The sequence below is a fragment of the Gadus chalcogrammus genome, chromosome 18 (assembly GCF_026213295.1).
Source record: "Gadus chalcogrammus isolate NIFS_2021 chromosome 18, NIFS_Gcha_1.0, whole genome shotgun sequence".
In the NCBI taxonomy this organism is placed as follows: domain Eukaryota; kingdom Metazoa; phylum Chordata; class Actinopteri; order Gadiformes; family Gadidae; genus Gadus; species Gadus chalcogrammus.
The window spans coordinates 13,058,802-13,079,115 of record NC_079429.1 but is presented as its reverse complement, the minus strand read 5'-3'; the positions used below and the strand labels follow the sequence as shown (position 1 = coordinate 13,079,115).

Below are 20,314 nucleotides of genomic sequence, written 5' to 3'. Positions count from 1 at the left end.
TCGAGTCACATGTTAGGGACGTTGCTACATTTCTTCATATTGCAAAGTCTGGCCTGGCATGATACTACAACAAACATCCTGTGACGTTTCCTCTCGGAAACAGGTCATGGCAAAAGACACTTGGCACTCAAATCGGAACAAAATTACTTTTTTCACTTCTGTATTACAAAAGGGCCGATTTGAACGAAACCGCAAGTTGAAACTGAGGGGCCAAATTATTTTGCTGGTCAAGTCTCACCCAGCTTGTCGCTTTGTTTTAATCTTCCAAAAAATGGGAGGTTTGGCAGTATGGTCTAAGGAGCTTGAAAGTCATTCACGAATGAACACAGTCATTCCATTTACTGAATATTATTCTATCTATTATTCTACACCATTAGAATTGCCAGCAGCTCCATGATGCAAATAGCCGCGTTTACATGGCACATCTGATCCGCATAGATTTCTATGCGGATCAGATGTGTCCATGTAAACGCGGCTAATGTCTTTATGATAACAATCTGGTTCCCAAGATCCTACTCAAGACCAACCCTTAAATAAAAGTCTATATCAAAATAATCCAATCACTGTCAATATCGAAAGTACGTTTCCAAAAATAAATACACAATAGAAAAAATAAATAAGTTATATATATATATATATATAAATAAAATACGGTTATTAATAAATAAAATGATACATCCATGATACTCCCATCATGTTGAAATCCCTGATGTAGACTTTCAGGATGTTGAGGTCCACATCTGGATCTGCCGCCCCTGTGTGGCGGCAGATCCAGACTCAAACTCAAACATAGACATACCCCCCTTGTGTTCTGATTCCTATAGCTACTCTTGTCTTGTTTCTTTGAGTTTCTTCGGATTTTGCGGGGGAGAATGGAGTGCAGGATAAGAGGCAGGGAGACTGGTTTGGGAGGCATGGAGACTGGTTTGGGAGGCATGGAGTCTGGAGGGGGAGGCATGGAGACTGGTTTGGGAGGCATGGAGACTGGTGTGGGAGGCATGGAGTGTGGGGTGGGAGGCATGGAGTGCGGGGTGGGAGGCATGGAGACTGGAGGGGGAGGCATGGAGTGTGGGGTGGGAGGCATGGAGTGTGGGGTGGGAGGCATGGAGTGTGGGGTGGGAGGCATGGAGTGTGGGGTGGGAGGCATGGAGTGTGGGGTGGGAGGCATGGAGTGTGGGGTGGGAGGCATGGAGTGCGGGGGCTTTCTTCACTACAATTGCTCAGAGTCGGTGGGCTGGGTCACGTCCTCATTGGCTTGGGCCACTCGTCTCAGGATCCGCTCCATGTCCTGGCCGAAGCCCTGCAGCTGCTGCAGAGTGACGTGAGTGGTCACCTGAACATCAAAGTCATCGGACAGATTGATGCCCGGCCAGGGGGCCGCGGGCTGCTCCGCTGAATCCACCTTGATGTCCTTCAGCAGCTGTAGAGGGAAACAGGAACAACAGGGATGTGATTAGGGAATGGGGAGCGGGAACGTGAGTGAGATTTTTGTGAGTAACGGGGTCCTCGAATTTCAAGATGCTTTTGTGAAGTTGGCTAAAATAATCGACCTTTGAGCTCGGAGCAGAGCAGAACTTGTTGGTCAGAGACTGGCAAAAATGTAGGATTTTACAACCGTTTTCTCCAAATTAAAGACTTTCTTCAATCTCAGTGACAAAATGGCATATATTACAATGCAATAAGACAAATTACCATTTTTAAAAGATTTTTGGTTTCAAAACATCCTATCATGCATGCATAATTTAAGATGGACGCTGTTTTGCGGTAACATTTTTATCGAAGGTCAGTTCCCGCACCCTGCCTGTGCAACTTCACAATTTCACAGGTTCGGGACAAATCGTTGTGTAACACTGGGCCAAGATTTTTTCATTGTTGGTTTGTGCCGGCTCGTACACTGAACGCAAGGCAAATTTAGATTTGGTTTCGGTTAAGGGTCGTGCCCCTTATGGGACGCAACCCACAGATTGAAAACCACTGCTATGTCATGCGTAATAATATCCGTTCAGATGTTCTAAAGTGTTCTGTTGTTGGATTACCTTGCGGATGTGGAACAGCAGATCTCTGATGTCGGTAAGCAGCTCTGTCACTGTGTCCTGGGGTCCCAGGTGAGTGGAAATGTTGCTGAGCAGAGATTGATGCAGCAGAAGGCCCTCAGACATCGTGACCAAACTGCTCTCCTGAAATTGTGAAAACATTCTGTCATCAAGGTGTGAATTTAGAATATTTGTTCTTCAACATTAGAGGCTAAGGTTATTAGTTGTGTTTTTCCAGGTTTTGTAGAAGATTCTTACCATAGTAGAATGTTCTAACGTTCTGTTCAGATGAAGAACGGGGGAGACGGGAATGCCAATTCTTTCTGCCACCAACTTAAACTCGCCTTTTGTCGAGTTGAGCTCAAATGCCTGCTCCAACAGAGAAAGCAAACATCAGTATGTGTAGAACGACAACAGATGCAATACTACTGAAAACAGTATTATTCTTACACGATTTTAAGAGTTTACTATGAACTCTAGCTGTCAGTTTATTCAAGGATTATTCTTTAGACAAAAGCTGACGCAGAAAGTTTACATTTCAATAATGTCTAGGCTATTCTATCTTACAAAGCACCGTATGATAGGCTACTGGCTATCATTTTGTATAAAGGGACATTGATCTACAGGTGGCAAGATAGGGCTACAGATAAACCAACCTGCATCATTCTTGCACATTGGCCCTTTAAAAACGAATAGCATGTAAACTAGGCTTCTGACTATCACTTTGTATAAAGGGACATCGTTTGACTACAGGACAGAATATAGAGATAAACCATCAGCATTGACCTTACATCACCCTTTAAAACACATGTAGCCTTTAAACGGGTTGCTGTTTCTGCAAGGTGGGGGGGCAAATCGAGAGGCTTCCAGCGATTACTAAACCGAAATCTATCCTACGAAACGATCTGCCCTTGTTGAAATATCATATTTTCTCGTAAGCAACAAGCTATTTATAAGTTCAAAGCAAGCTCATTTGAGAAAATGCCTTCAAGGGTTAAAGCAGTTTCATGCGCAATAGAAAAATGAACATCACTCCAAGACCACGAATCGTTACCTTTGAGGTGAGGCATGCGTTGTGCGTCTCGGGAATGGCGTGGACGATTTTCCTCAGTATACTGAGGCTGATGTCGACGTTGTTGTAAAAATCTGTATCCACAAGTGATCTGAAGTTATCCCCGGATAACCCTGGAAGAGGTGCGCTCCGAACCAAGGAAGCCATGTAGAGCGGAAGGGCGAAAACTGTGTGGTGGTGATAAAACACGTATAAACAACTCAACTCGGTCTTTGATTCCGAGCGCGTCCAAACAAAAAGCTCATCCACAGGCAGAGCATGGAGCTGAACAGAGCGACCGTTCGCCCCCAGTCCAGGGAGGATATAGTCCGGCGGAACACGAGACGCCTGCTAAAATTAACAGTGCAGCGGTAATCCCCGGTGATGAGAAATGATATGTCACAGGACTATTTATAAAATGCAAAAGAATAATTGATATACATTTTTTACTGCAAATATTTGTTAAATCCTGAAGTTTAGACCAGTAAGCAGCGTGATTTGTCCATTCACTCACGTATTAATTTTCCTGTAAAATGTACTATGGTGCCGACTTAAATTTAACTAAATCAAGTCATCAATTATTTCATATTTAAATGAAATAAGAGTAAAAAGTTAAATTAGATCCATAGAGGCTGTCGATCGTCTGCCATGAAGCCCAGACAGTGATGTCCGAGAAAGTTGACTTCAGCGAGCAGCGAAAAACAAGAGCGATGATTGGCTCATTACTTACCAATCAGAATGTTCATTTTTGGGAGCTCCTCCAGGGTACCAAAGTTGATCGCTAGTAAAAGGTATCCATGATTTGTTGAACTTATTATACTGAAGTGTTTTGGGGGATTTCCCTGAAGTTTGGTTCAACATATGACCTCAAGAGATTTTTGCCTCCTTTAAGCTTCACAAAAAAAAATTATGTACAACTACAATACTTACAAGTAACAACAATTAAACAATGAAATAACAATAATTATAATAATTCAAGGATATATTAAATGTAAATTAACTAAGCTATCATCAATATGGGCATTTTGATCAAGGATGCCTTTGGACATTGGGGTTCGAATCCAAAACCTTTTTATCTGGTTTCTGGTGGATTCCAACTGAGCTAAACCATCCTGCCCCTATTACTCATCTATTGTCGCACTGACTTCAGAAGAAGCGTATTAGTTCTAGAAGTTTGTTTTATATTATGTAGAATTGAATAGGACTTGTTCAAGATAAATGTGAACTTCCTTTTGTCCTCAGGCAGTGGCTATACAGCCGAAGATATTGTAGTTGTTTAAAGGCAATTGTTCGGTGTGATATTCAAGTCACAAGTCGCCTCAAATCTTATAACGCAATCCATTCATATTTTTAGGGTTGACAAATGAATTCCCTCTCCCATAACTCTTGCTTATGTCAGTATGCAATATGTCATTCACTCCATGTTAATATGGCGTGAACGACTGATATGTCCATATTTCATAATATGCTTTTTATCAGCAATAAATAGCCTAATCTGAATCTGAATCAGTACACTCCTTAAGTGATCAACATTTAGGCATTTGTGGGTTTAATGGGAACACATATTACAAAAGGAAAGGTCATTCTGCCATCGACACACCCGAATAGCGTGCTTTTAGCCGATTAAATTATCTCTTCTGAGTAAATCCCCGTCACTCTCTCCGACCATAACAGGTGGAGATGCCTTCCTGCCAGTGGAGTGAACACCAATGCTCGTTTGTATTACCGTGCAGGCCACTGTTCGTCCACAGCGCCACCCGGCGGTCGAATGATAGTGGTTGAAACTCTTTTGTTCAAAGTCTTAGAAATGATCGTCAAAAAATAATAAACTCTGTATATTCAAACCACTAAGGTATTCAGAAGGTGGAACAAAGGCCCGTGTCTCCTTTTCCAAAGCATCGACATGTTCATGGCTATCCACAGACCAAACGATTATAAAATAAAACTATTAATTAATAGTTTTATTTTATAACCGTTAAAATAAAAAGCTCTTGACAAAAAAAAGAGCTACAGGAGGTACAATTATCATTATTAATAATGATAATTGTACCTCCTGTAGCTCTTTTTTTTGTCAATTCGGTTGAAATGCAATAGTTATTTTGATAGCTTGCTGCTTTTTGTCATGCATAATTAAAATTGTATCCTTATTTTGTATAATTGCATCTCTGCCCAACGGGACTCGATGAGTTAATGCCCTAACCATTTTGAAGGCGAGGTGTGCATATTAATGACAAATGGACTAATTAAACATAAACATTCAGTATTACTATTTAAAGTAGAACTTCAGACAACATGTGACTCAAAATTAAATTGAGCTGTATTATTAACAAGAATTTTTAACCCAGGTGACTCACAAGATTATTATTCTTTGCCCAATCTCATTTTATTTCCATGGTTGTACCCACTTGAATGCTTTTAGCATCACATTCCTACTCAATATCCCCCGGCCCAACGGGAAATGATACTGGAAGGAGAAAGACGCATGGGGGTTGCTCTCCAGAAATCTCTTCTTCCCGTCACTAGACATTGTCACTTCTGGTAAAGCAGCCATGTTTACTTTTCATTTTGTGCCATGCCTTCTTTCTCTTCTTCAGCAGTGGTCTCTACATGTCTATGTCATTTACACACCTCAAACAGACCCAACTTTTCCTATCTGAAGATTTTAACAACTTAGCTATAGGCTATTTAAAGCGGCAGTGCAGGATGAAGTTGATTAATTATGCATGTCTGTCGAGTCAAAATCTTAACTTAGTCACAGTTGTTTTCCCTAAAGGCAATGCATTCCCTTATTCTGTTCCTGCTCTGAGATATGTGTGTTTTTGTATCTTAACTATCATGATGTGAATGCATGTGGTGGTGTCTATAGTTTCCTGACCTAGGCCTATATATTCTCAGTAGGGAGATGACTAGCCTGGAGATACTGGCAGGCTTCAGCTCCATGTAGGCTATACAATATGCAGGGCCGGCTAAAGGCATAGGCCATATAGGCTGTCGCCTCGGGCGCGCCACCTTCTGGTGGGAGCTGGTCGCCCTAAAAGAAAAAACGAATATAAAGAACATATATTTTAAATATATCTTTATCTACTCTATAACTGTCCAGTAGAAATATCTGTCGCCAGCTCTGTCTGAGCAGCGGTTTATTTAATGACCGTGTCCGAGAAAGGGTTAAGCATCTCGGACACTTAAAGAATAACGCCACAATGTGGGTTATGGGCGTTTCATGTAAACATCGCGAAAAGTCGGCCTGGGTCGTAACCCTGGGGATGACACGCCCCTCTCCTTGAAAGAACTCTCAGCACTATACATTTTATTTTTATCCAAGTGTTCAAATTGCAGCTGAAACAGCCCATTCACTGCCTCTTTAACATTAGTTTTATCTCCAAAGTTGGCATTGAAGTCTTTCTGGAGCTATCGCTTTAGGCCAGCTGTTATGATTTGACAGTGGTTGAAACAAAAGTAAAACAGGTCCTTTGAGGCGACATATTTTCTTAATATGTGACAAAACTCGCTTCATAATGCAGTGACTAGTGTTCGACTGTTAGTGTTCGACTCCCAGCAAAAAGGTAGGCTGAATCCCGAAGTCTTGGATCCGGAAGGTCAACTTGTGTCCTTGATGTATAATATGCGAATCGCCGCCTCCTTCATGGTAATAGTTAGAAATTAAAGTTTCATCACATTATATAGCAAATTAAAACAACGCTTTTACCTACACCTGCATGTATTGACAGACAGAGGTCGCTGTGCCTTCATAAACCACCACGTTGTGTTTACACGTCGAGAATAGGCCGTTCTAATCACGTGTTCCGCCTTCGGCAACTCCCATCTGCAATGAAGGAGCCCTTCCCGCGCATCATCACGTGTGTGGCCTAAACTCTAACCTGTCCCCCATCTCCAAAGCTGCCGCACCAAAAACAAATAGGGGGGCACCTGAAGTGCCTGAATGTAAACCCATCATTCTGAGAGACAGAGACAGAAACAGAGACAGAGACAGAAACAGAGACAGAGACAGAGACAGAGACAGAGACAGAGAGAGAGACCCAACACGTTCTCCCTCAGGCCCCTGGAAACTGTTTCACCTGCAACCCAACGCCAGAGTGAGTTGTGCTCTGTGGAATTGGATGTGTCACCCTATCCCCTGACTTTGTGTCCCATTGCCCAGCAGTTGTAATGCTCACACCAGTGTAACGTGTCCGAGGGCAGCGGGCGGGGCCAGGCGGGCTGCACTGAAACATATCTTAAGCCCAGGCAACAGCTATTTGTGCTGGGGGAACAGAGGGTGTTACATTACCCGATTGCCCAGCCCCGCCCTCCCCTCCCCCCCTCCCCCCGCCACCCTCCCCCTGCTCCTCCTCCACGCTCACACAGACACACACATACACACCTGTTGGACATACAAGTGTACAATGGAAAGCACACACTCTCATAGAATAGCTGCACAGTAAGTAAGCACAATGACCCAGGAAAAACATACTCAGACGGTGACACATGCACTCACTCACTCACTCATACACACACAAACACTCACTCACTCAGTCATGCACTCATGCAGGCACACACGTCACACACACACACGCACGCACGAACGCCCATGCATGCACGCACGCACACACGCACACACATACACCAACGTACACACACCCATGGCCACCTCTATACAAATACACAAAGAACCGAAAGAAACTATAGCATTGCAGGAATGCAAGGAGGAGTGCATGACTATAGGTTGCGTCGAGTGTTATGATTCATGTTTTTCTCTATGGAACGGGCCAGGCCTCTCTCTGCAGAGGGAGAGAGAGCGGATCTCTCTGGAAGCAAGGAAATGTCAAAGGAAAGCAACCCATCTATTTTTCAGTGCTATCGAATCGTCTGTGGGTCGCGGGAGGCCTCACCGAGAGTTACTGAAGGCGAACTCTTGTCAGGATCAATAACCTCACGCCGACAAGCGCCGTCAACCACAAAGCTAAAGAGGCTAAAGAGGAACTAACTGAAAGGAAGAAAAAAAAAAACACGTGAATCTGCCCGGTAACAAGGGTTAGGGTTAGGGTTAGGGTTAGGATATATAATATATATATAGGATATATAAATACGAAAAGGCTGCCCTTGAACTTGAGCGACAAGATAGAGCCTTGCAGATAGTGAGTCGGCGGTCTGTACTTAAAAAAACAGAAAAGCTGAGCTGTCACCCCTGGGAAGGGAAGAGTGGGAAGATACACGGGGGGGAGGAGGGGGAGAGATGAGGTCAGTGGGTGATGTGTTTGGGAGGTTTGGAGGAGGGGCAGCTGTACCCCTGTGGCCTTGTCTGTCTGTTCGTCTGCCTGTCTGTATCTCGTTGGTTTTCTGTTGTGGTATTTTCTCTCCCTCTGGAAATGGGTCACGTTAGCTAAAAGATGGATTGAGTCTCCCCGGTCCCCCTATTCCGGGGTTCTTTCTGTGGCTGTCATACATAGTTTAGTGGCTCCGGTCTGTGTGGTACGGGGGGTGCTTGGGTGGGGGGTGGGACAGGGAAACCCTTGTTGATGCACACACGACCTGCTCATGATCTTGAGATGATCTGATTAGGTAAGTTGTTATGGCAACAAGGCACCCTTAGCGGGCCAACTGCTAAAGAGCCATGTGCATTCCCCCCTTCCCCCTAAGGTAAGGATTAGATCTTAATCATTACCTTTCACCATCACAGGCCTGATTGTGGACGGTAATATTATGTCTTTTGTAATGGGATTCAATTTACCTAATGTGGTTTTTAGGTACTGCTCACAACAACCCGAGTTCATTAATTACTTAATGAATTCAGATTTAAACTTGGCTTGCAAGTCTACCTCTTGGCAGTGGAGGACACCTGTTATTTTTTTTGCAGAGTCACTCAGTTTTCATGTTTTCTGTATTTGTGTTGTAAAGTAGAGATGGTTTCTAGGTGGTTGCATCACTGGTGGTGTGGTCGCTGAGGTCAGCTGATGACATCAGTGAGAGATGTAAACCAAGGTGCATCCCCCTCTCTTTCTCCCTCCCTCCCTCCCTCCCACCCTCCCTCCCTCCCTCCCTCCCTCCCTCCCACTCTCTCTCTCTCTCTCTCTCTCTCCCTCCCTCTCCTGGGTCGGTAAGGCCGTTGGATGAGGTGATCCATGGCCCCCCTAATGGACAAGCAGGTCAAACCCCCCCCCACCCGTGCCGCAGTGCTCTTCAGCTAGAGTTCCCCCCCGGGAGTGACCTCACCAGACCGCATGGATCCAGAACTGCCGCGCTTCAAGCCTTACAGAACCCCCGCGGAGGGAAGATAAAACACAGGCAGAGCCCCAGCGGCCTCCTCCGAGCACATTGAAATGCAGCTCTGGAGACAAAGTACCTTGATTAGCGGCGTATTACCTTGATTAACATGAACGTGAAAGACACTCAGCCTTTAACGAATGCACCATTTGTACTGCCCCCCGTCCCCCCCCCCGTCCCCCCGTCCTTCCTGCCCACCCCACATCTGCCGGCGTGGGTGGCTGTCTCCCAGCCGGTGTTGGGGTGGTCTTCTCCAACAGAGCACCGCCATAAATGCCGCACAGCCCTCTCCCCTCTGGGGAGCGGCTGGCTACAGAGTGCTCTTAAAGCCCCAGGAAGCAGCACCGCTAAAAGGGAACACGCAGCCCCGTTCCCATTAGGTTGTTTATTTGCACGAAAGCATTGTGCTCTGACGTACAAAAGCCCTTTGCCTCCCCCCCCCCCCCCCCGCCTCTCTCCCCCGCAGCCCTCCACCTCAACCTGCCACAGACCCCGTCCCTGACGGCAGCAGGGGGGCGGGTTATCCGCCATCTCCGGTGAGGGTTACGTAGATTAGCTTCCTGTCGGCCGTGTCGGGAGACAGCGGCTCTGACCTCTTTTCCTACTCAGGTCTGATCAGTATCGAAGCTTTGTAGTAAAAAAAATATAATGGTATCTATCCCAAACATCATAGACCTGCCGGAGCGCCCTTCATCCTACGGCAAAGTGATTACCATCCACACCGCGGGAGGAATATCTAATGCTGTCAAATTCAAATTAAATTCCTCAAATTCAAATTCTCATACCTTCTGTGTCTACAAGATAGTCGTGATGTGGGGAAGAGCCTTCATCAAAAATATGCACAAGGAACTCTTATAAAGACAATTTTAATTGAAACTAACAACATTTTTCGCTGTTAATATACTATTAAATACCTCATTGAAGGTTTTTAATGGAATACACTTTGTATTGTATACGGAATAATTGTGAGTCAAGAGTTTGTTGTAGCAGGGCTACAACTGTTTTTAATTCCCCGGCAGGCTAGCTCGCTGACATAGCCTCCTGAATGGCGTCTGTGTGAGAAAAGGTGCAGGGAGAGGGTCTACGCACCACTGGATAAATCCCATTTAAATCCCATATTTGGAAGTCAACAAAAAACCTCCTCCTTCTGCTTTTAGTTGCAGTCAGGACCCTTCAACTCAGCCCCTACAAACTCCTAATGGGCCACTGATTGATGAATTATTCATCTGGGTTGGATTGTTCAGGCCTGGTTTCCCTTGTGCCAACGGACACATGTCTTGTTGCCCACCGGTTCCCCCCTCCGATGCGAACAATGACAGCAGGCCACCGTTGGGTCACTCTGTTCCCAAGTTGTCTCCCGGGGCTATACCACAGTACTGATGGTCGAAGACTCCTCGGACTTGCCCGGTATGCTGACCTGCGGCAGTGACTTGAGGTACTCCAGGTGCCTGCGGGCGTCCTCCGTGTTGGCCCTGACATAGTACACCAGGTAGGAGATGACCATGGAGAACCAGCCAAACATGGTGACCAGCATAGCCACGTCCGTGGTCTTCTTCATGATCACGCACAGGTCGATCTCCGGCGCCAGCAGGAAGGCCAGACCCTCCACGCCGATGTCCGCCGGGTCCGACGTCTGGCACACGATGCCCGCCAGGGAGGCGGCCTCCAGGTCCACACGGGGAAGGGCCAGCTGCAGGCTGCAGTCACAGTGCCACGGGTTGTTGGTCAGGTTGGCCTGGGCCCGCAGGCCCTCGAAGGCCTCCGGGACGAAGTTCGTCAACTTGTTGGACGAGAGGTCCAGGAACTGCAGCGTGTTCCCGAGCCCTCGGAAGGCCCCGGGCTCCAGCTGGGCCAGCTCGTTGTGCGACAGGTCCAGCGTGGCCAGGTACGGGAGGCCGGCGAAGGCGTTGGCGGGGACGGCGGTGAAGAGGTTGAAGTCCAGGTAGACGCGTCGCGTGTCGTTGGGCAGGTCGTCTGGGATCTCCGTCAGCTGGAGGTTGCTACAGCGCACCGTCTTGCCGCCGGCCTCGCTCTCGGAGCAGTAGCAGTTCTTCGAGCAGCTGGTGGCGGCGTGGTGGAAGCAGCACGTCATCAGCACCAGGCTGTGCAGCAGGAGACACATGACCACCGAGTGGCGCAGCAGCCAGCCTGCCGCCATGGGCATGGTGTCGGGCACTGGGCATGCCCCGGGGAGCCTCCCCGGACGACCGGCGCGTGGGACGGACCGCCGGAGTGTCAGCCTCCCCCGATGAAGATGGCTAACCTACGGGAAGGGGAATACAATGGAAAGGTCTTAGGGTCGGGCTGAGAATTATCACAGCGTACACTCTACTAACACGCGAATATGAGATTTTTCTACAAAAAAAAACGAGTTCCTTTTTAGCTAAGGGATTTAGAAAGACACGTTTATTTTCTTTTTTGTTGCAGTTGGGGGCATGTAGTTGATCGAGGGAGAGGAAGTGGATGACTTTGATGTGAATCAAAACAAAGTATGCTATTAGAGCTATAAAACAAGAAAGAGTTCAAACAACTGGAGCAAGATGTCGGCATATATTTTATCGGCAGGTATTGGCCTATCACAGATAAATTGTTATCAGTGTTTATGTTTGCCGATATGAAAACGTTATCAATGGTGTTGATGTATAAACGTAATTACCTCTTTACTATGTGTGTTGAACCTCTAAAACCCTCAACTGAGCACATCCACATAAACACTTCCAACACTTAACTCCCGTTCCGTTAGCTCATGATTTTAATGCGATGTTGCTGTGGCCTGAAGCAATGCTGGAGGGTGAGCAGCAGAACACAAGAAGCTGCTCCAGAGTACCACAATATTGAATAACTGACAATAGATCTACTGTATATTTTGAATATCGGTCGATAATATTTCCCTCCCTAATAACGGTATCGGCATCGGCACATAATAACAACATTAAAGATTAATGCATGATCAGAACCTCAATGTAAGAGAGAATCAACAAGCAAACTGTGGGCAATGGACATAATGACAGATTTATACCAGGTGGACCAGGGAGCACCTCTGATAGGCTGACATGGTTGGATGTGCAGTTGCTGCTTGTTAACATATCTTTGCACAGTTAACATATCTTTGTTGCATAGCACCTCGCAGATCCTAATCACCCTGACTGTGGTCACAACACCGATCCCTGAACCCCAACATATTCTCCATCCGTGCGGTGGCATTTTGCATGAAATGTGAGATTATGATTATGAACGAAGGATGAGGACTTTTTCCCCGACAGCTATGAGGAAAGCCAGACCGTGTGTGTGATACTTAGCAACATCGGGGCTAATAATAACAGCAAAAGAAAACAGCATCCTGGCCAGTCAGAAACAAACAAGATAACAAATGGCTGTGGTCGCGCTCAGAGTCTTCTATAATTGACATCCCTGCAGTGCTGGCTTTTTCTCAGTACCCACAGTGACACAACATTATCAACACCCCTGCCACAGCAGCAGTAAACATGTGTATCCACTGCATGCATATTGTTGTCGTCACCGTGTTGGTTATTTTGTATAGTGGTCCAATATTCCTGAATCAATTTAAGTGGCAGCTGTCAGCTGTGTTTTCCCCAACCTAATAGCACCTGATTTAAAAGGAGTATTCAGCAGTGCAAGTAACACGAACGTACCAGCTTGTTTATGTGTTCTGTAATCAATACTTTTTTATTTCTCTCTGCGCTCTAAAAGCATGGCTCCCCACACGGACACGCTTCATTAATAGCTGATCAGGGGAGGACGGCCTATCCCGTTACTAATCTCCCCCAGAAAACCTTCCTTCCGTCAATGTTGTAGCACCAATGTTAGCCACCCAATCCCTTTTGTATGGCTGAATGCTACCGCTATGAACACAGACCACAGCCGACGAACACGACATGTGGGCGCGGGGCCGGGATTACCAAAGCATTTAGAGGAACCTCCGGCCCCCAAAATACTTTCTGTGGTTCTCCAGAACGGCCAGAGTCTCGGCAAGATCCACTTACCAAGATTAAAAAATGAAATCGATCTGGAAGTACCTCTTGGTATCGCATGACGTGAAGGGGTAGAGGACAGCTCACAGGAGCGGTGTATGTGTGTGTGTGTGTGTTTCAGAGAGTGTGTCTTTGTGTGCATGCGTGTGTGTGTGTGTGTGTGTGTGTGTGTGTGTGTGTGTGTGTGTGTGTGTGTGTGTGTGTGTGTGTGTGTGTGTGTGTGTGTGTGTGTGTGGAAGAGTAAGCAATATACTTCCTACACAGAGTCACTGTGTGGCTATGTTTTGATCAGGATTATAAAAAGGCACTGCCTTGCGCTGCCCTGTCGATAGACACACACACACACACACACACACTCACACACAAACACACACACATTAAGCCTAGCATCGCGATTAAACAGTATTTTATTAAGTACATCAGTCTGCACTTATTGTCAATATCGATGGACAAATGGCATAACATGGAGGGATGCAGCCAATCAGAGGGCCTAGTCTGAAGGAAAGAAAAAACAGGGGGCTCGTCAGATTAATGGCTAATGTTGTGTTTGTGGAAAGGCGGCCCCTTCCTCATCCCTCAGCATGGGGTGGGGCTGACATTTCACTCTGAGGGATGAGGGGGAGGAGGAGGAGGAGGAAGGGGAGGTTGGAGCCTGAGGAAGAAGAAGAGGAGGAGTGGGTTGGTTTGGGGTGGGGTGGGGTTGGGGTGACAGGGGACAGGGGAGGGACACAGGACGAGAGCGGTGTGGAAATGCAGAGCGACAGTGAGGCTCTGGGGAGAGAGAGAGAGAGAGAGAGAGAGAGAGAGAGAGAGAGAGAGAGAGAGAGAGAGAGAGAGAGAGAGAGAGAGAGAGAGAGAGAGCGGTAACATTACAATGACAACACAATACAGATACCCTGGTAGAGAATGCGGCAGGGCCCTACCAGGGTAATGGCATACTGGGTAAAAGGGAGGGGGGGGGGGGGGGGGAACACATAGTTTGTCAAGTGGTGTAGAAAGACATAAAAAGAAAAGGAAAAAGAAAAAGGGCTGTCAATGAAAGTATGAATGAAAACGGGAGGCAATGGAAAGAGGAGACGGAGTAGAGGAGCGTTGTGGATGCGGATGAAGAGGCAGGAAAGAAAGGATGAAAGCGCGAGAGGGATGACCGGGGCTTAGGAGCGGCGGCACCATGGGGTGTGTGTTTTCAGGGGCTTAGGAGCGCCGGCACCATGGGGTGTGTTTTCAGCTGCGGCCTGTTATACGGGGGGGGGGGGGGGTCGTGAATTGCGTTGAAAATAAATGTGGAAAATGAGAAGAGGCCCAAAACGCCTCAGGGGCTCATATTATTCGCCCTCTAGCTTCCACAGCCCGGATCGGCTCCAGCGGCTCACAGAGACCTCTCCGTCGTGAATCAATAGGGCCGCTCCATCAGGTTAAGCCCTATCCGCCGCCATCATCAAAGTCAATTCTACCACCAGCACCGTCACCGCCCTCCAGTCAGGTCTCACCCATGTGAGAGTTACTGCTCGGTGAGATAAATAAAGCTCTTACTTTTAATCCACTCCAGAAATATGGACGCCTGAGCACTCAAAAAGGTCAGCATTGGCCTTCGTCATAAATCTCGTCTGCTGTCGCTGCGCCGCTGTAATGATTGGTCTCCGGGGCAAGACGTGTGTGTGTATTGGGGGAGTCGTAATTAATCCGCAACGTCATCTCAACAACAGCAACTTGTTGCTCTTACGGATATAGCGAGTGTGCGTGTGTGTGAGTGTCCCTGTCCCTGATACGGGGACGTGGGCCGTATCTTCTATGCTGAATTAATTCAGAACAAATTCAAGTGGATTCGAATGTATAATGTATTGATCATTACCGGCTATCCCAATGAATCATTTTTGTTATGAATACTAATAAGGTGGAGGTTGTTATATGTGTGTTTATGTTTTAATGATGCCACAAAACAGACAAAGGGAGAACACTGCATGTGTGTGTGTGTGTGTGTGTGTGTGTGTGTGTGTGTGTGTGTGTGTGTGTGTGTGTGTGTGTGTGTGTGTGTGTGTGTGTGTGTGTGTGTGTCTGTGGAGGTGTAAGTGTGTGTCTGTGGAGGTGTAAGTGTGTGTCTGTGGAGGTGTAAGTGTGTGTGTGTGTGTGTGTGTGTGTGTGTGTGTGTGTGTGTGTGTGTGTGTGTGTGTTTGTGTGTGTGTGTGTGTGTGTGTGTGTGTGTGTGTGTGTGTGTGTGTGTGTGTGTGTGTGTGTGTGTGTGTGTGTGTGTGTGTGTGTGTGTGTGTGTGTGTGTGTGTGTGTGTGCGTGCGTGTTGGTGCGTGTGTGTTTTAGAGAAGCGTGTATTTTTCTGCATGCTTCTACACACAGCTGAATCTATTTTAGTTTTAAATTTGTCTAATAGCCTTCATGGCTCTATAGGTCTACAGTTCTGAATTTGGTTACCGGCAGTAGGCTAGGCTGAGTGGAACAAGATGTGGCTTCATATCTCCTGTTTGAAAGCCTTTTAATGCAAGTGTAATCTTGTTCCAGAGCTTTTAGCTTCTATCGTCCATCTACAGCCACTGTCAATCCTAATTCTTGTATTTCCCTGTCTTAAAGTCCCCGGTGGGGTTTCTAGTCCTGAAATAGCCACATGCATTTTATTTACTGAACAGTATGTTTGGTACTAGAGTTCAGCCGACTTTATAATTACATCTAGGAAGGCCATTTAGTTCTGACAAGAGGCCTATTAATAGCTTATTACTGGTGACATTTTAATTAAATTGGGTCTCGTCAATTATCGGTCTGAACTGTAAATACATTCAAACATAAGGTTACTGCATCGATAGGATCAACTTTTTTGCATATCATATGCATATGAATAACTTGGATAGTAGGCTATAGCTCTCTGGTTATTTTAGACCCCGTTGTCTCAATTCTTCGCACTAACTACAAGATAAAAGCAGAAGATACACGGCCATATATGATGGTTCTGGGAGGGATACGTCGCTCTTAAGTTAGTCTTGATTTAGTCCTTGGTATAATGTTAGGCCTATACACACACAATATAATCACACACAATACGACATACAACATACACACGGCCATGTTATAAATATGCAAATGCAGATGCAACTTTCTCGTTATGGAAAAAAGCAGTATTCAAAGGCAAAAACATAGAAGAGATTGTGTTTCAGTTTTGTTTTTTTTGCACGCGTACTCACATTATACTGCTTTTCTCCGCCGTTTTGTCATCCTTCATTTAGGGACCGAAGTTCCGCCGTCAGGGAAGATGATCGCGTATCCCGAATCCCCACGCACTCCACAACACGGTTCACTTAAATATTCTGATTTCCCCCTTCCACACGGTTCTCTCTCTTTTGCAGCCTGTCCAACTTGTGCACACACCAAGGCAAAGGCACGTAGCGCCCACAGTAAATTCTCCCTTTTTTCATTCGAGGGTGCTCGTTCAATGCAGCCCCTTTTAGTTTCCACGCAACCAGGAAAACTAAAGCCACATAGCTGGAGCCCTCGCGATGGAGCAAGCACACGACACGACGCCGGTGTGTTGTGACAGACTGAGCTGCTCGCTCAGGATGAGCTACCCCTGTGCAGCTTCAGCTGATGGACTACTAGACTGTCAAATTGAACTCCTTCGTCATAATGCGCTACCATGATTATGAGCAACACATCTGCCCTGTTTTTATGAATTCTAAAACATTTATCTAAAAAAAAATCCTAGTGTATTTATAATGTCTCGTCTCGAGCTACTTCGATTAAAACGGCAACAAAAATTGCCAAGGCTTTCAAAGTTTCTCCAACCGTGGTATATCCATATCCTATTCCATCACCACAGTAGCCTTTACATCAGTGATTCCTAACCTGTGGTCCGCGGTCCCCGTGTGGACTGCGCGGGCACTGTTGATGGTCCACCAAATTATTTCTCTCCTAAGTTATCAAAAAAATATGTAATAATATTTTTCTTAGGAATCCTTGTGCCACACTTCTTAAAAAAGCGGTAGTTTATGAATTAAAAGGGGGTTGGCTTTAAAACGTCATAAAATTCTGGGATTTATCACCAACTGCATCGGATATTCAGAGAGGTACTGCCAACGTTAACCCTGGGGGGTGGAGCTGATGGAAAAAAGGAGGAGAACCGCTGAGCTAACTGAATTAGAATATTTAATCCATAAGCTTCTGATGTTGGTGGCTTCAGGCTTTGGTTTGGATAGACATGTGATAAATATGCCGAGAGTATGCTCATAGGTCACTCAGTTTGTCAGAACCACGACAATGAGGCATTGGCTAAATGTTATGGCCGATTGCATTTTACGACCAATAGGCATATGTGGTCTGTGTGGTGGTATGGTATTAGCCTCCCTTGATGGTACTTATGTTCCTTTCTACCCCCTCAAAATACATTGAATCAGTGAAAGCAATGGGCTGCCCTGTTTGTAAGCAAGGGGCATTCGAAACATGGGGAACATGGAAACAATGGGTACCATGTACCATATGGTCCCATGTAGAATCTAACACTATGAGTGTGACTCAAGTTATTCTGAGCCGGCACAGAGCCAAACGCATGTAATCAGGGTGCTTTGTCACCCACACAGTCTACCCCTGTCCCCACTATTCAGGACCGTATGTATGTCGCCCTAACATTATAATGGATTCTAACGACATCATTAACTGCAGGGTACGTACACACAGACTGCGCAGGGCGTTGGCACTCACACAATTCACTTGGCGCGCCAGATCAAAGGGCCCAGCAAAGCCAGAGATTAATACAATGTTTCAGAGGCTCCCGGACAGATTTATACCTTAAGTCGAACACTGCAGTGTTATAAATGGGCTGAACCAATGAGCTTGGCGCTTCCACCCTGCCCGCTGTGTGTGAGGTGTTGGGAGTAGCTCAGTGAGCCGGGGCCATGAGTGCTAGCGGACCCCGCCTGCTCTCAGGCCCCCCAACGTCCCACTCAAGACACCAACACAAAATGAGGAAGCAGAGACTTAATGAGTTATTTTCTGTAAAGCGCTGCCTTTTCCTAGGCTTTCAGGGGTTGTTAAAATGTTCCGCCGTCTGCTTATTTGCTTAAGTCCGCCGCCTGCTGCCAGTACTCTGTCTTCTTGGCTTTTCTTCAGAGACTTTTCTTTCCCTGCCTGCTGGTGCCAGCTGATAAACCGGGTCGGACCTGTGATAACAGACATAGGCACCGGCCATCAGACGTCCTGCCAAGTGGGCCTCCGTCATGAGGTATTAATGGAATTAAAATCGATAAAGGTAGCCATGCCCAGCCTTCTCCACCCAGCTGCCCCAAGTCACCACATCAATCACAGTCTGTCTTTTTCAGGGAAAAAATGTGTGGTTTTATCCAATTTATTTCTTTGCTCTTATTAATTTATGTTGGACCGGTATAAATGGGTTGTTCATGCCAAAAATAAAGATCGGGATGCATTGTTAAAAACTTTTTTATACAATATATTACATATTACTCATACCGCTTAACTCATAACCTTGTTCCTATCTAATAGCATGGGGGCTAGTGGGGTGGGGAGGGGGGGGGGTTGTCATGGCACCCTTTGCTGGCCCCCATAACGCTTACATGATCATCAACCGGGGAAGCTTTTCTGCACTGATTAGCAAGAAATTAGCGCTGCGAGCGAGAACATAAGGAGGCGATGGAACAGCGGAAAAAGGGATTACTTTCAGCAAGGCAAGAGTGCACGGGCAGCCATTCTTCATTCCACGGCATTATCAGATTACCTCAAATATCAAGTTCTAGCGTGGGCGTCTCGATGGATGTGGCATAAGCATCGCCGTCCCATACTGTACTGATTATAGGTTGTGCTCTGTAGGCATGCTTGTATTTGCTGGGGAAGAGATACCTACCTGTCTCTGAGGAGTATTTCCCTTACCCCCCTATGGGGGATAGACCTGGATATATTGAAAATCAAAGCCCACCATTTTTTAATTTAGGTATTTCTGTTGTTTCTTTCCCACTTCTTCAGATGTCGTTTAAGTAATTTCAGCCTCTTGCTCAAGGAGATCTACTTGACATTGGGGATCGAACCTGCTACCTTCCAACCGGGAGGCGAACACAACTTGACGCGTTGTATGCTATACCGTGCTCACTCTCAGGTTACATTCTTTCAGACGTTGGTTACGATGTAACCATGGTGGTTCCCTGTAGCTGAGGAACAGAGGGACTAAAAGAGCTGCTTCACATCTCTCTCCTGCCTCACCTTCTTTCTCTCTCTCTCTCTCTCTCGCTTCTTTCTCTCACTCTTTCTCTCTCGCCCTCTCCTGTACTCTCTCTCTTTCGCTTGCCTTCTCTCTCCTACTCTCTCTCCTGTACTGGCTATCTTTCTCTCCCTCTTCTCTCCCGCTTTCTCTCTCTCTCCCTCTCTCTCTCTCTCTCTCTCGCTCTCTCTCTCTCTCTCTCTCTCTCTCTCTCTCTCTCTCTCTCTCTCTCTCTCTCTCTCTCTCTCTCTCTCTCGCTCTCGCTCTCTCCATACTCATTCATGCACAGGCTGTTTTTCACACAGACACTCTTTTTATTTTTCGCTCTCTCTTTATCTCTCTCTCTCTCCTGCTCTCTCTCTCCCTCTCCTGCTCTCTCTCTCCCTCTCCTACTCTCTCTCTCTCTCCTGCTCTCTCTCTCTCTCTCTCCTGCTCTCTCCATCCTGCTCCTGCTCTCTCTCTCCCTCTCCTGCTCTCTCTCTCTCTCTCTCTCTCTCTCTCTCTCTCTCTCTCTCTCTCTCTCTCTCTCTCTCTCTCTCTCTCTCTCTCTCTCTCTCTCTCTCTATCTCCCTCCCTCTCCTGCTCACTCTCCCTCCTCTCTTTTTCACACTTCCTCCCACTTCCTTTCATTCTCGTTTTCTCAATCAGCTTCCACCACTTTGTTACCCATAGACACAGACATGCACTCACTTATGCATGTACATGCACACCCACGCACACACACACACACACACAGTCACACACGCACTCACACACACACACACACACACACAC

The 20,314-nt window shown here is 46.4% G+C and overlaps 2 protein-coding genes across 2 annotated transcripts; both read right to left on the bottom strand.

Moving 5' to 3' along the window:
• Positions 1 to 1,203: 1,203 nt before the first annotated feature.
• Positions 1,204 to 4,729, bottom strand: LOC130371477 (uncharacterized). The gene is made up of 5 exons (XM_056577265.1): positions 3,815 to 4,729; positions 3,088 to 3,272; positions 2,292 to 2,402; positions 2,037 to 2,177; positions 1,204 to 1,420 (listed from the first exon to the last, which is right to left on the bottom strand). The coding sequence occupies exons 1-5, from the start codon at positions 3,828 to 3,830 to the stop codon at positions 1,211 to 1,213; spliced, it is 663 nt and encodes a 220-aa protein (XP_056433240.1). The 5' UTR covers positions 3,831 to 4,729; the 3' UTR covers positions 1,204 to 1,210.
• A 5,200-nt stretch (positions 4,730 to 9,929) lies between these two features.
• lrrc3ca (leucine rich repeat containing 3Ca) lies at positions 9,930 to 17,004 on the bottom strand. Its single transcript, XM_056577295.1, has 2 exons — positions 16,524 to 17,004; positions 9,930 to 11,608 (listed from the first exon to the last, which is right to left on the bottom strand). The coding sequence occupies exon 2, from the start codon at positions 11,507 to 11,509 to the stop codon at positions 10,709 to 10,711; it is 801 nt and encodes a 266-aa protein (XP_056433270.1). The 5' UTR covers positions 11,510 to 11,608; positions 16,524 to 17,004; the 3' UTR covers positions 9,930 to 10,708.
• Between the last annotated feature and the right edge of the window lie 3,310 nt (positions 17,005 to 20,314).

Coding starts and splice junctions, on each gene's coding strand:
- lrrc3ca (XM_056577295.1), bottom strand. CDS start 11,509: ATGCCCATGGCGGCAGGCTGGCTGCTGCGCCACTCGGTGGTCATGTGT.
- LOC130371477 (XM_056577265.1), bottom strand. Junction 2,403..3,087: donor ACGCATGCCTCACCTCAAAG/GTAACGATTCGT, acceptor CTGTTGGAGCAG/GCATTTGAGCTCAACTCGAC. Junction 1,421..2,036: donor TGCTGTTCCACATCCGCAAG/GTAATCCAACAA, acceptor TTCCCTCTACAG/CTGCTGAAGGACATCAAGGT.